At 49.7% G+C, this 14092-nt stretch overlaps 1 protein-coding gene across 1 annotated transcript in view; it reads left to right on the forward strand.

Moving 5' to 3' along the window:
- Positions 1-2031: 2031 nt before the first annotated feature.
- Positions 2032-14092, forward strand: part of MAST1 (microtubule associated serine/threonine kinase 1) — a gene marked incomplete at both ends in the record, with an annotated part of 28233 nt that continues 16172 nt past the window's right edge. Inside the window, 7 exons of the mRNA XM_084251287.1 lie at positions 2032-2114; positions 3753-3844; positions 4320-4395; positions 6307-6385; positions 10408-10568; positions 10745-10820; positions 10966-11175. Coding sequence (XP_084107413.1) covers positions 2032-2114; positions 3753-3844; positions 4320-4395; positions 6307-6385; positions 10408-10568; positions 10745-10820; positions 10966-11175 — 777 coding nt within the window. The remainder of the gene's footprint in view (positions 2115-3752; positions 3845-4319; positions 4396-6306; positions 6386-10407; positions 10569-10744; positions 10821-10965; positions 11176-14092) is intronic.

Here is a 14092-nt window from a genome sequence, read left to right on the forward strand (position 1 = left end):
ATGGGAAGTGCCTCTGGTCCAACCTCTGTCATGCGGCAGGTCCATTCATAGTAACTTCTGTTTCTATGACCCAGTATTTATGAGTGCTTACTATGTGATAGACACCATGCTAAGGTGGTAGACACCTGTATCAGTTCATTGAATTCTCTAAGAGGAATGGACTTGAAAGGTCATTTACCAAGGTCATGACAGGTAAAGGATTTGAACCCAGAGGTCCTGAAAAGAATCTAGACCATCCCCCTGGTTGCAGTCCCCAGGGATTTAGAAACTCTTGCCAGAATCTTTCTGTTTGCAGCCCTACCCAATCCCGTCATTAACTTCAGTCTAGCTTCAAATATTTCTCTATGAACATGGACACAGAACTCCCCTCCACAGTTTCTGATCGCTGTAGTGACTTTACAACTGCTTTATAAACAGAACACAACCTTCTTCTGATGTGGACACATACATTTAACATCTACCAATTATAATTATTATTGCCATTATTGAAAAAGACCACTACTTACCACCTGATTCTTATTTCAAATTCACTTTTAAAAAAAGATTTATTTATTTATTCAGACAAGAACTGGGGTACAGGCCAGAGGTGTGGGGGCGGTGAGAGGATTTACCAGAGACAGAGTGGGGAACAGAACAAGGAGACTGACTGAAATACACTGCTGAGGGGAGCAGTGGGCGAGTCAGGAGAGGTCTCTTGCGCCATGTGGGTAGCTCCCTGGCGGGGGATTGAACTCGTGCTGCAGTGGCTGCGGATAGCTTCACAGGTTGCATCTTAACCCCTTGTGCCACCAAGGAGGCCCCTCAAATTCACTTGTGAGTCACCTTAAGTAACCCTCGCCTCTGTGAATCATCTGGGGTTGGGACTAATGGAGAAGTCATTCATTCATTCATTCATTTATTCAACCATTCATGCTTGAGCATGCCAAGTTCATTCATGCCTCTAGATCTGTGTAGTTCTTTCGCTATCAGGAATGCTCTCTCCAGAGATCCTCCCACGACTGGTTCTTAATTTTGGTTCTTACTTTTAAACAATCATCTTAAAAGTCACTTCTTCAGAATAGTCCTCTCTGACCATTGTTCCCGTCTTAGCTATCTCCCCCCACCACTTTATATCACCTTGCTTAATTTTATTCATAATTTATTATAATCTAAAATTATTATGTTCACTTCTGAAGCCCCCCACCTTAGTGAACACTATTATGTTCACTTCTAGAACATTAGGTTTTTTTGTTTTTGTTTTTGTTTTGCTCCCCTCCTCTAGTCCCAGGAATTTTTGTCTCAGCACTGCTTGTCTCCAGTGCCTAACTCAGGGCCTGGCAAACAATAGGTGCTCAAAGTATTTTTCTTCCTCTTTTCTTTTTTGAAAGATTTATTTATTTATTTATTTTGGTATAGAAGATTTGGGGTGTAGGCTAGAATGTGGGGGGTGAGAGGATTCATCAGAGACAGAGTGGGGAGCAAAACAGAGAGGCCCCTCAAAGTATTTTTCTAACAGGTTCCTGTTTCATTGGTGCACACACTGAGATGAAATTCAGGACCCTGTGCTAGTCTCTGGGGGTAGGAAGAGGGACTGACTCTGCTACTCTCCCCCAAGGAACCCTGCCCCTAATGCATCGCAAGGGTGCAGGGAATGATGCTGATGAGGGGCTGTCTCACCCCACTTCTGCTCCTCCAGGGCCTGAGAGGGCTTGTGAGCAGTGGCTGCTGGTGCACGCTGACCTCTATCCTTTTGCCCCTTTGCCTTCCAGAAGGATTTGCCCCTGCCCCGGAAAAGTAGCAGGTGAGCCTTGGGGAGAGAGAAGCTGGGCTGAACGCCCCTTCTCAGGCCCGGGTGGGGGCGCCAGGGGCGAGCAAAGGCTGGGCTTGGTGCGCTGAGGTTACGGCAGCGCCCCCTCCCGGCGGGCGGCAACCGAAGGGCCCTCCCCTCCCCCGCCCTCCCCTGCCCGCTGCGGCTCAAGCCTCCGCCCCGCGCGCTCGCTCCCCGCGCCGCCGCTGCTGCCGCACCTGCCACCATGTCGCCGCCGCTGGGTCATGTCTGACTCTCTCTGGACCGCGCTTTCCAATTTCTCGATGCCCTTCTTCCCTGGCGGCAGTATGTTCCGCCGCACCAAGAGGTAGACGACCCCCCCTCCCCATCCCTTCGACCTTGACCAGGCCCTCCCCGCAAAGCCACCCCTCTGGCCGCTGCCGCAGGGCGGGGCCCGGGTTGCTGCACCCAGTCCAGCTGCTCCAGAGGTGCCTGCGCTGAGCCTTCCCGCCAGGGATGGGACTGAATGGGGACAGTGTGGGGCGAGACTTGGGGGACTGCACGCCGGGAAGGACCACCGCGGGGGGAGGTGGTCTGGCTGGGTGGGGGGTTGCGGAGCCTTTGTCTGCTCGCGCTTTGGGCTTGGGTAACCCAATGGGGGTAGGGAAAGAAGGGGAAGGTGGGGGGGCATCGGAACAATAGCCACAGACTGGCCCCCCCTCCCCCTTGCCGCGTGTTTCTGTCCGCTCTAATATGCTCAGTCACTGCGGCTGGGCGTGAAGGGAATGGTGAGGCTGGGGACTTGCAAGCAAGCTGGCATACGGACAGACAGAAAGGGGGTGGGGGGGAGCTTATCATAGCACAAACTCCCTCCCCCAAGAACATAGCCTCATATGGAAAATAGTGACACAGAGAGTCAAACAGGACATGATGTCACACACATACAGACAACAGCCCTAGTGGCTCAGATACATGCTCAAGGCGCCACACACATACCCACCAGTACAGTGTCCATAGGTCAGAGCTAACAGAAACACAGGGGCATCCCCCCCAAGTGACACACAGACAAGTAAGCCCATAGGCACTATATTATGTACACCCAGTATGTGTACACCTAGTTACACCACATGCATGGGAATCAACACACAATTATGCCTTCTAAGAGACACAGACACATGTGTGGCAATAATATACATACACCAATAATGTCACAGTTCATGATATAACCTAAGTATGTTACATGCTGTGTCACACGGATGCTAGAATATACAGACACAAGGAATCTTGCAGAGATGAAGAAACACACAATATCATATGTTAAGAAGCCAAGATTCATGCAGGGACTGCAACACATGGGGCATGCTCAGACATACCCAGTGTTGCTGGCTGTGAAACTCACACAGTAGACACCACACATGGACATTCATGTTGGGAGTCATATATCCACATCCACAGTATCGCACACTGGCTCAAAATGCCAGGGGCATAGGCACATGTAGCAGAGACCACTCATCATGCACATGTTACAGCACACCCTGACACATCTTGTCACAGACACATGAGTTACACAGTGTCACACACACACAGAGGCACAGGTTTTGTCACTCGTGATGCTCCATGAGGATGTGCCCAGCGCAGAATTCCCACACTGGGTGCCACATGGGGACATACACACAGAATGTCACATACAGATCCAAAGACACGCAGACACCATTTCCAGTGGTGTCACATAGACAACATGATTATCACTCCATGACTGACACTGGTCCCACATGGTCACACATGATCTGCACCAGCAGTGTCACACACATGTCACATGTGCATCCCCTCCCATCCACAAGCCTGCTGAAGCCATCATTGACTCCTGCCGAACAGTCCTCCTGAGGCATCTTCACGCACACGCTTGGGAGATAGGTCGTGATCTGAGATGGGAGGGCAGCTGGTTGGGCTCATAAACTCACTAGGTGGCGGCCGACTAGGTCCCCTTGCCTTGTATTCCCCGCAGTTGCCGCACCAGTAACCGGAAAAGCCTCATCCTGACAAGCAGCACTTCGCCCACGTTGCCACGACCTCACTCTCCACTGCCAGGACACCTGGGTGAGAAAGGTGGTAGGTGTGGGCCATTCTGGGGAAGGCGGTTCCACAGGCGAGGGGCGGGACCATGCTGTAGGAGCCGGGCGGAATCTGGGTAGACGTGGAACCAGGCTGGACAAGATGCTGGACCATCTTTGTGTGGGCGTGGTCTGTCAGAGAGGGCAGGGCATTGGGGGGCGGAGGGCCAGGCGGAGCTATCAATAGATTGAAAAGGGGATGAGGTGGATAGGTGGAGCCATGCCTGGGGGCGGAGCCACCTCAGAAAAAGGAGGAATCGGCCTGAAAGGGGGCCAGGCGAACTCGATTACCAAAGCCTCTTAGGAGAGGAGGGGCCACAGCGAAGGGGCGTAGCCAAATCATACCTGGGTATGAGCCGACTAGAGGGGACAGAGAACTGTTTGCAACCCGTTTGGGATCAGGAGACCTGATGGGATGGTCTTCCATGCCAGGCCTGAAGATCCCCCTCTTTCCACCACAGGTAGCAGTCCCCTGGACAGCCCCCGAAACTTCTCCCCTAACACTCCCGCCCACTTCTCATTTGCCTCCTCCCGAAGGTGAGTCCCTCTCCCAGGGCCCTAGAACCCTGGCCGGACCCTCCCTTGTCTCTAGGCTGCCGTCTGTTCCCCTCCTAATTACACCTGAGCTAGGGTCTGAGGAGCCCGCAGAGAGTCCCAAGGTCCCACCGGGAACAGGCTCCTAGCCTTAGGGGAGGGGCCTATGAGAAGAGGGGGTCAACCGCCAAGCTTGAATGGGGAAAAGGCGGGGCTTTCTTTGCAGCGGAGCCAAAGCGCTTGCGCCGCGGGTCCAGGGTCTGAGTTTCCAGAACCTCAATCTCCAGGCCAGGCGTTTCCATAGCAACAGAAGGGGAGCGGAGACGAGCTGCGCAAGCGCGCAGATGCGCGATGCCCATTCTGGGACTCTTGGTCCCCAAAGTGGGGGAGGGCGGCTAGGGCTATTTCTAAAGGGCCCAAACGGAGAAATCTCAGCTTTTCCTCCAGGGGTCTTTACAGGTTTCTGGAGTGTTCCACAATGAATTTTCTGGGACCTTTAGTGAAATTGGGGAAGGTAGAGAGATTCCGCGAATGTTTTTTGGAGAAATTTCTGGGAGTTGTCATGTTTGGGTGTTTGGGTGGGTCTCATTTTCTTTGACCTATATTCATTCTAAACCACGTCTGAATATCTGCTCTGTCTGGGAGCTGGACATACTGGGTGAATAACACTATTTCTATGTTGGGAGTTGAACTGGAGAGGCAGGCCAGAGAAACCAGATCACTGCAAAGGCTGGTGAAGGTTGTGGTGTGGGAATTGCAGGGGCTGAGGTGGTAGGGGCTGTGGGTGGGGGGGAAGGCCCCCTCAGCTTTGGAATTCAACTGTGAGCAAGAGGAAGCCAGACCACAGATTGGGCCTGATGTGGTAACTTGCATGGAGGCTGGACTGGGTGAAGGTGGGCATTGCCTGGAGGGAAGAATCCAGTGTGTGGAATTGTATGTCTATATGACTTTGCAATCTTTGTGCTGATGTGGATGCGCATGTGTGAGTTTGTGCAACAACCTGTACCTACATGTGTCCATTGGAGTATGCATTGGAGTGCATGTATAAATGTGTGTGATAGTAAATGTGTGTGAATGTGTGAGGGAGCACGTACCTCATGTATCTCTTGTGAGTGCGTGCAATCTGCGTGGGAGTGTGAATGAGTCTGTGGCTGTGTGACAGTTTGAATGTGTGACTGAGTGCATGACTATGTTGAATATGTCTGTGTGAATGTGAAAATATAGAATGTGTGTGAAGGAGTATGTGTTTATAGCAAAGTGTCAGTACTGGGAATCTAAGTGTCTGTGTCATGTGAGTTTGTGTCTGTTTTTGCATGTGTGATTGTTAGTGTGGGGAAGTATGCTATTTGGGATAATGTATGGGATAGTTAATTTGAGGGAGTATCTGTATTGAGGAGTCACATGTGAATGTGTGTGGCTGTCAGTGTGTGTGAACTTGACTGTAGTAGTCACATTAGTTGGTGTGGCCATCAGAGTGATCGTGTCTGTGTGAAATTGAGTGTACTGACTTAGTCACTGTGTATATTTGAGGGAGAAGGCTTCCTTCTGAGGAGATCCAAGGGGTCTCCCTCAGAACTTTCTCATGGTGGGTGCTCTAGGGACTGACCTTGGCTCTTTCTGCAATGTCTTCTTGGGTAGGCTTTGGGGATTCTCCTTGGGATCTATTCTGGGGCCTTATTTGCTGTAAGGATAAAAGGACAGGAGATCATGGGATAGATCAGAGGAGACTGATCTTCACCCCAGGTCTCTGTTGCCTGGATGAAGGACTCCTTACACCGTAGACTCTGAAAGTCTTAAGAAATCTCAGAGCACAGGAACTGTGCTATTTCCCCACTGCCTGTCCAGTGGCTTCTCTCAAGGAGTGGGGGGATGGGAGTGATCTGCTGGCCTCTGAGCACCTTGGCTGGGTTCCAGGGCCGATGGACGTCGTTGGTCTCTCGCTTCACTCCCTTCATCTGGCTATGGAACCAACACACCCAGCTCTACTGTTTCGGTGAGTATGGTGGGACGGTGGGTGGAGAGAGGTTGTATGGGACTCTCCTACCCAAAAACCCACCCCAGGCCAGCAGCTGGCTTAGTATTTTTTTTTTTTTTAAAGATTTATTTATTTATTTATTTATTTATTTATTTATTTATTTATTTATTTATTTATTTATACAAGCACTGGGTACAGTCAGAAGCGCGGGAGGGTGAGAAAATTCACCAGAGCCAGAGCGGGGAGCAGAGCAGGCAGAAGGATCAAAGTACACTGCTGAGGGGAGCAGCGGGCGGCAGGAGAGGTCTGCGCGCCATGCGGGACCCTCCTCCAGTGGCCCGGGAGCAGCCGGGGATCGAACCAGTGCTGCAGAGGCTGCGGGCAGCTTCACAACCCGGCGCTCAACCGGTGTGCCACCGGGGAGGCCCTGGCTTAGTCTTAATGAGAGCTTTGGGTCTCTCCTGTCTTTCAAGGTGTCACCTTTCCATGTATTAGCAAGTCACAGGTCCCCCTAAAGTGCTGTTCTCTACCCTGCAACATATGTTATTGGTGAGCCTATTCATCATCAAGTTATTTTGCAGATAATAATATTGTCAGATAATATTGCCATATAATAATATTATACAGATAATAATAATAATAATAGTGTCTGCAGTTGACCAGGTCAAGCTATACTTCCATCCAAAGCCCATTTGCTTACCCACCACAATACCCAAAGTCTCTCCATATGCCCCTTTTTCTACCTGTGTCTCTGGTTTGCTCACCTATCCATTGGTCTAATGTTCAGACATTTATCAGGTGACTGTCATGTAGTGAGTAGCCTCTACAAACTGGGCCAACTTCCAAGGACTCAGGAAACTTTTTTTTTTTTTTGTGCATACAAGAACTGGGGTGTAAGCCAGAGGTGTGGGGTGGGGGGTGGTGAGAAGATTCACCAGAAAGAGTGGGGAGCAGAACAGGCAGATCTACTGAAATACACTGCTGAGAGGTGAGGCAGGAGAGATCTGCTGCGCCATTTGGGTTGCTCCCTAGCCAGCCATGGATCGAACTTGTGATACAGTGACTGGCAATACCTTGATAGTGCTGTCTTTAATCCCTGAGCCACCAGGGAGGCCCCTAACTCAGGAAATCCCCTCTTTAGGCTAGCATTTAATCTTACATTAAAATTTTGTCTCCCCTTGTAGGGGAGACAAGCCACTAAGAAGGTATTTACAATACAGGGATATCAGATCTGTGGTGTGGGTGGCATAAGACAAGGTGAAACCAGAGGCATCTGGAGGCTTAAGGCAAAGGAGGCATCTGACTCAACTGGGAGGAAGGTGAAGGAAGGCTTCTGGGAGGAGGTGTTACTGAAGCTCAAGCAATCATCAGGAGTTTGGCAGGTGAAAAAAGGGAGAGAAAGGTGTTCCAGAAAGAGGGAATAGCATGTTCTAACTCCCAGAGGCATCAGGAGAAATTTCCAAGTGTGAAAGGTTGAAAATAACTTTGTGTGACTGGAGCTTTGGGCTGGGAGTGGAGGAATGGAGGAGATTTGGCAGTGAACTTGATCATGCTGGAGTTTGTCAGTCAGGGGGAGGAGTTAGATTGTATTTGAAATGCACTCAGAAGTCATAGAAAGATCTTTTTGCTTTATATTAAATTGTACTTAAATTTTGGTCTAAACTGTCTGAAATTGTCATTACAGAATGACAGGTTATGAATCATTTGTTTTTTCTATTTTTTTTCTTTTCTTCTTTTTGTAAAGATTTATTTTATTTAGGCATACAAGAACTGAAGTACAGGCCAGAGGTGTAGGGGGTGAGAGGATCACCAGAGACAGAGTGGGGAACAGAACAGGCAGTTGACTGAAATACACTGCTGAGGTGAGACGGGAGAGGTCTGCTGCACCATGTGGGTAGCTCCCTGGCCAGGGCTTGAACTCATGCTGCGGTGGCTGCGGGTAGCTTCATAGGTTGCGTCTTAACCCCTTGCACCACCAGGGAGGCCCTGTATTTTAACAGAGACCAATGGAACAAGGAGTTTCGAGCAGGGGAGTAAGTGATGTGATGTTTAAAAAGATCATTTTGGGGGGCCTCCCTGGCGGTGCAAAGGGTTAAAGACAACGTTATCAAGCTGTCGCCAGCCACTGCAGCATGAATTAGATCCTCCGGCCAGGGAGGTGACCCACATGGTGCAGCAGACCTCTCCTGTTTTGCCTGCTGTTCCCCTCAGCAGTGTATTTCAGTCAATTGCCTGTTCTTTTCCCCACTCTGTCTCTGGTGAATCCTCTCACCCCCACAACTCTGGCTTGTATCCCAATTCTTGTATGTATAAATAAATACAAGGAAGGAAGGAAGGAAGGAAGGAAGGAAGGAAGGAAGGAAGGAAGGAAGGAAGGAAGGAAGGAAGGAAGGAAGGAAGGAAGGAAGGAAGGAAGGAAGGAAGGAAGGAAGGAAGGAAGGAAGGAAGGAAGGAAGGAAGGAAGGAAGGAAGGAAGGAAGGAAGGAAGGAAGGAAGGAAGGAAGGAAGGAAGGAAGGAAGGAAGGAAGGAAGGTCTCAGTGCTATCAATTTTTCGCCAGCCACTGCAGCATGAGTTCAATCCCAGGCAGATCCACCTGTTCTGGTCCCTCTGGTAAATCCTTTCACCCACCTGCACCTCTGGCCTACACTCCAGTTCTACACAAAAATAAATAAATAAAATCTTGAATTAAAAAAAATTATTTAATTTATTTATACATACAAGAATGGGGGTACAGGCCAGAGGTGCATGGGGTGAGAGGATTCACCAGAGAGACAGAATGGGGAGCAGAACAGGCAAATCGACTGAAATACACTGCTGAGGGGAGCGGTGGGTGAGATAGGCGAGGTCTGCTGTGTCATGTGGATCAGCTCCCTGGCAAGGGATCGAACTCAGGCTGCAGTGTCTGGTGATAGCTTGATACTGCTGAGACTTAACCCCTTGTGCCATCAGGGAGACCTAATAAATAAAATCTTAAAAAAAAGGATCATTTTGGGGCTTCCCTGGTGGCACAAGAGGTTAAACACCGCACTATGAAGCAATCCGCAGCCTTTGCAGAATGAGTTCGATCCCCGGCCGGCCAGGGAGCAACCCACATGGTGCAGCAGACCTCTCCTGTCTCACCCCGCTGCTTCCCTCGGCAGTGTATTTTAGTCAGTCTGCCTGTTCTTTTCCCTACTCTGTCTCTGGTGAATCCTCTCATCCCCAACACCTCTGGCCTGTATCCCAGCTCTTGTATGCATAAATAAATAAATCTTTAAAAAAAAAAAAAAGATCATTTTGCCTGCATCATCAAGTGGGTGTCTTCATGTCTATCCACTGATGTCTGTGGATCTGTATTTGCCCTGACCAGGGACTGAGGGGAGCCAAGTCTCTGCCCTCAAGGTTTAGACAGGAATAACAAATATGTAGTATGTCAGGAGATAAATCCAGCTAGAAGAAACAAGATAGGGCAATGATGGCTATGTGTTCAGAGGAGGCTTTCCTAAGGGATGACATTTCAGCAGAGACTTGAAGGAGAATGAGTGATCCATAGTAGATGTGCTCCCAGCAGAGAGAACAGCTAGTACAAAGGCCCTGAGGCAGGGGTGTGCTTGGCTTGTTCCAAGACCATCAAAGAGGCCTGTGTGACTAGAACAGAAGACACAAGGGGGAGGGTGGGAGGAGGCGATGGCAAGGAGACAGGACCAGATCTTACAGGACCTTATGAGCTATGGGGAGAACTTCCACATTTACCCTTATTAAGGTGGGAGGCATGGGGAGTCCTGAACAGCGAAGGGGTGTGGCTTGATTCAGGTTTTAACAAACTCCCTCTAGCTACAACTATATGGGTGTCACTGTTCTCATCCATGTTTGTCCCTGTGCCCTGTCTGTTGCCAGGACAGGGCAACAGACAACCTGGGTTCTGGGATCCAAGGAACATTAATCAGGTCCTGATCCCAGCCTGGTGTTGTGACCTGTCAGCTCTGGGGGCCCTAGTCCAGGGTCCCCAGCTGTGGGGGGACCGCAGTGGCTCTGACCCTGGCCCCGCTCCTTCCGCAGTCTTCCTGCTCCTCCCAGGAGCGCCTGCACCAGCTGCCCTACCAGCCCACTGTGGATGAGCTCCACTTTCTCTCCAAACACTTCGGCAGCACCGAGAGCATCACCGACGAGGATGGTGGCCGCCGCTCCCCGGCCGTGCGGCCCCGATCGCGGAGTCTCAGGTGGTCAGAACTGCCCTCTTTCAGGTTGGCAGTATGGGGGGTTGTGCACTGCGAGACGCTGTGCCTACGAATAAATTGGGTTTGCCACCTGGAGGGTGAGATTAAACCTGAGGGGATCTGACTCCTGTCTGCAGTTTCGAGGCAGGGGGCTAGACGCTGAATTTCTCTCCCCGCAGCCCCGGGCGCTCTCCCTCCTCCTACGACAACGAGATCGTGATGATGAACCATGTGTACAAGGAGAGGTTTCCGAAGGTGAGGCGGGCCCAGGGCAACCCCGGGAGGCTGGGCGGCGGGAACCCTCCCTGTCTTAGCTCCGCGCGCCCTCTGGTGGCCAGTGCACGCAGCGCAGGCTCCTGCTGGCGCCCTCTCTCTAGCCCTGCTTCTGTCCCTCTCACAGGCCACTGCGCAGATGGAGGAGAAGCTGAGAGACTTTGCTCATACCTATGAACCCGACAGCGTGCTGCCCCTGGCAGACGGCGTGCTCAGCTTCATCCACCACCAGATCATTGAACTGGCGAGGGATTGCCTGACCAAATCCCGCGACGGCCTTATCACCACTGTCTACTTCTACGAATTGCAAGAGAATCTGGAAAAGCTGCTGCAGGATGTGAGTGCACCCGAAAGCTGGCCCCATCTCAGGCTCTGCACACCCCCAAATCAGGTCCCATGCCCCAACCATTCCTTCACTCTACATCAATTCAGGGAGTGCCCACCACGTGTCAGGTGCTGCTGTGGAACTGAGGGTTCAGGGGTGAAAGAGAAAGACACGGCCCCTGACCCTGGTCTGATGCGGAAGGCAGGGATTTAACTTCCCTCATCTGCAGGTCTCTTCTCAAATGTTACTTCCTCTGATGGTCTCCTAGACAGACCTCCCTCATTTAAAATGTTAAAGTCTGTTCACACTTTCCACTGTTTTTTCTTTTGTTTTCTCCTTAGCACATAGTACCGCTCATCATCTTGTATATTTTTGCTTATCTTATTTCATGTCTCCCCTACTTGAATGGAATTTCACAGGTGGGTAGTGGGTTATCTTGTTCTGTTTACTGTTGTGTCCCTGGTGCCCTGCACAGTGCCCAGCACACTGTAGGTGCTCTATAAATATTGGATAATTGGGCGGATGGATGGATGGATAGATGAATAAGTGAAGGTAAAAAAGGTAATGCTCCATTCAAGTGAAAGATAATGGATAACATTAATTGAATACCTATGTGTGCTGGGATACTGTGGACTGGGACATGGAACATAACAGTGAAGAAACCAGAGAAGTATTCTTGCCCTTGTGAGGCCAAAAATTCCTTTTTTTAAAAAAGATTTATTTATGCATACAAGAACTGGGGTACAGGCCAGGCCAGAGGTGCCGGGGTTGGGGGGGAGTGGTAAGAGGACTCACAGAGACAGAGTGGGGAACAGATCAGGCAGATTGACTGAAATATACTGAGAGAGCAGCAGCAGGAAAGGTCTGCTGCGCCATGTGGGTCAGCTCCCTGTCCAGGGATGGAACTTATGCTGCGGTGGCTGGTGATAGCTTGATAGTGCTGAGACTTAACCCCTTCACCACAGGGAGGGCCGAGGCTGCTAATTCATTTGTGGAAGATTGACTAGAAACATGGAAACAAACACATCAAGGAATTCAATGATTTCAGCTGATGCTTATGGCTATGAATCAACTAGAATAGGACAATTGGAGGAAGTGTCAGGGGCTTCCTTGTAAGGCTCAGGAGGCCTGCCTGGAGGAGGTGACATAATAAGAGTAATGTGGGCCAAGAATAATGAGAGTGGAAGCTATGAGAAGAGTTGAGGATGGGGGTTGGGTGCTGAGCAGGATGAACAGCACATGTAAAGGCCTTGAGGTAAGAAGGCAGCCTGGGAAATCCCAGCCAAGTGATTACACTGTCATAAGGAAATGAGATTGGATAAGGTCACAGGAACAAGAATATGGGATTCTGGGTTCTAGGTCACAGAAACCAGAATATAGGATTCAGGGTTCCAGGACCCTTCCTCATGCTTGCAGCCCTTTGGTGTCATTATGGGCATTGGCTTCAGATGGAGTCAAGAGTACAGACTCCAGGTGGCCTCTGTTCACATCTAGTTCATCACTTCTTGCTGTGTAACCTTTGCCAAGTCACTTAGCCTCTCTGTACCTCAGTTCTTCAATAAAAGGGGGATTTGCTCATTCATTCATTCATTCTACATATTTATTAAGAAGCTTATATGGGTCCAACTAGAAGCTGAAGAATCAACTGGAAATAGAAGGTCCCGTTTGTCAGGGAGCTGACATCCTAGCAGGAAGAGACAGAAAACAAATTGGACATCAGAGATGGGAGTAGGGTGACACAGTGATTAATTTTGTCCCCAGTATACTAAAGGAATTATTGAAAAAGTTGAAATGTAGGTATACTAAAAGTTAATATTATTTTAAGTTTCAATCTTTTAATTGTAATCAAATAAGAATTTGTTATAATTTTACTTTCCTGATTTTATTTATTTATTTATTTATTTATTTATTTATTTATTTATTTATTTAGTGGGACCCTCGCTGGTAGCCAGAGAACGAACCAGCGCTGCAGAGGCTGTGGGCAGCCTCCCAGCCCGGTGCTCAACCACAGCGCCACCAGGGGAGGCCCCTACTTTCCTGATTTTAATGGAAAAAATTAATGACTAGGGCCTCCCCGGTGCTGCAGCGGTTGAGCGCTGGGTTGCAAAGCTGCCCCACAGCCTCTGCAGCACTGGTTCGATCCCCGGCTGCTCCCCGGCCACCGGAGGAGGGTCCCGCATGGCGCGCAGACCTCTCCTGCCGCCCGCTGCTCCCCTCAGCAGTGTACTTCGCTCCTTCTGCCTGCTCTGCTCCCCGCTCTGGCTCTGGTGAATTCTCTCACCCTCCCGCGCTTCTGACTGTACCCAGTGCTGGTATAAATAAAATAAAATAAAATAAATTAATGACTAATAAAATTTTATTTATTTATTTAAGTTAATTTTTTTTCAGATTTATTCAGTTATTCATACAAGAGCTGGGGTACAGGCCAGAGGTGTGGGGGTTGAAAGGATTCATCAGAGACAGAATGGGGAACAGAGCAGGCAGAAGGATGGAAGTACACTGCTGAGGGGAGCAGCGGGCAAGTCAGGAGAGGTCTGCTGCACCATGTGGGTTGCTCCCCAGCTGGCCTGGGGAACAAACTTGTGCTGCAGTGGCCAGGGACAGCTTCATAGGCTTCGTCCCAACCCCTTGCGCCACCAGGGAGGCCCCAACTAATAAAATTTTAATAGAAACCGTTAACCATTTTAAAACTGTGCATAGATTGCCTTTTGTTTTATACTCCAATAGGTGCATTGTTATCCTGTTGGATCCTGTATTTATTTACAATGTGCTCTTATCATTTTTAAAATTATTTTGAGATTTCCAAATATTGCATTAAAATGAGTTATCTTGAAGACTGAGGTGTTTGGTGCCAAGGTGAGTGCCTCATTTACCACAGTAGGGTAGGGCCTCCCTGGTGGCTCAAGGGGTTAAGATGCAACCTATGAAG

This window comes from Talpa europaea (assembly GCF_964194135.1).
Source record: "Talpa europaea genome assembly, chromosome: 12".
In the NCBI taxonomy this organism is placed as follows: domain Eukaryota; kingdom Metazoa; phylum Chordata; class Mammalia; order Eulipotyphla; family Talpidae; genus Talpa; species Talpa europaea.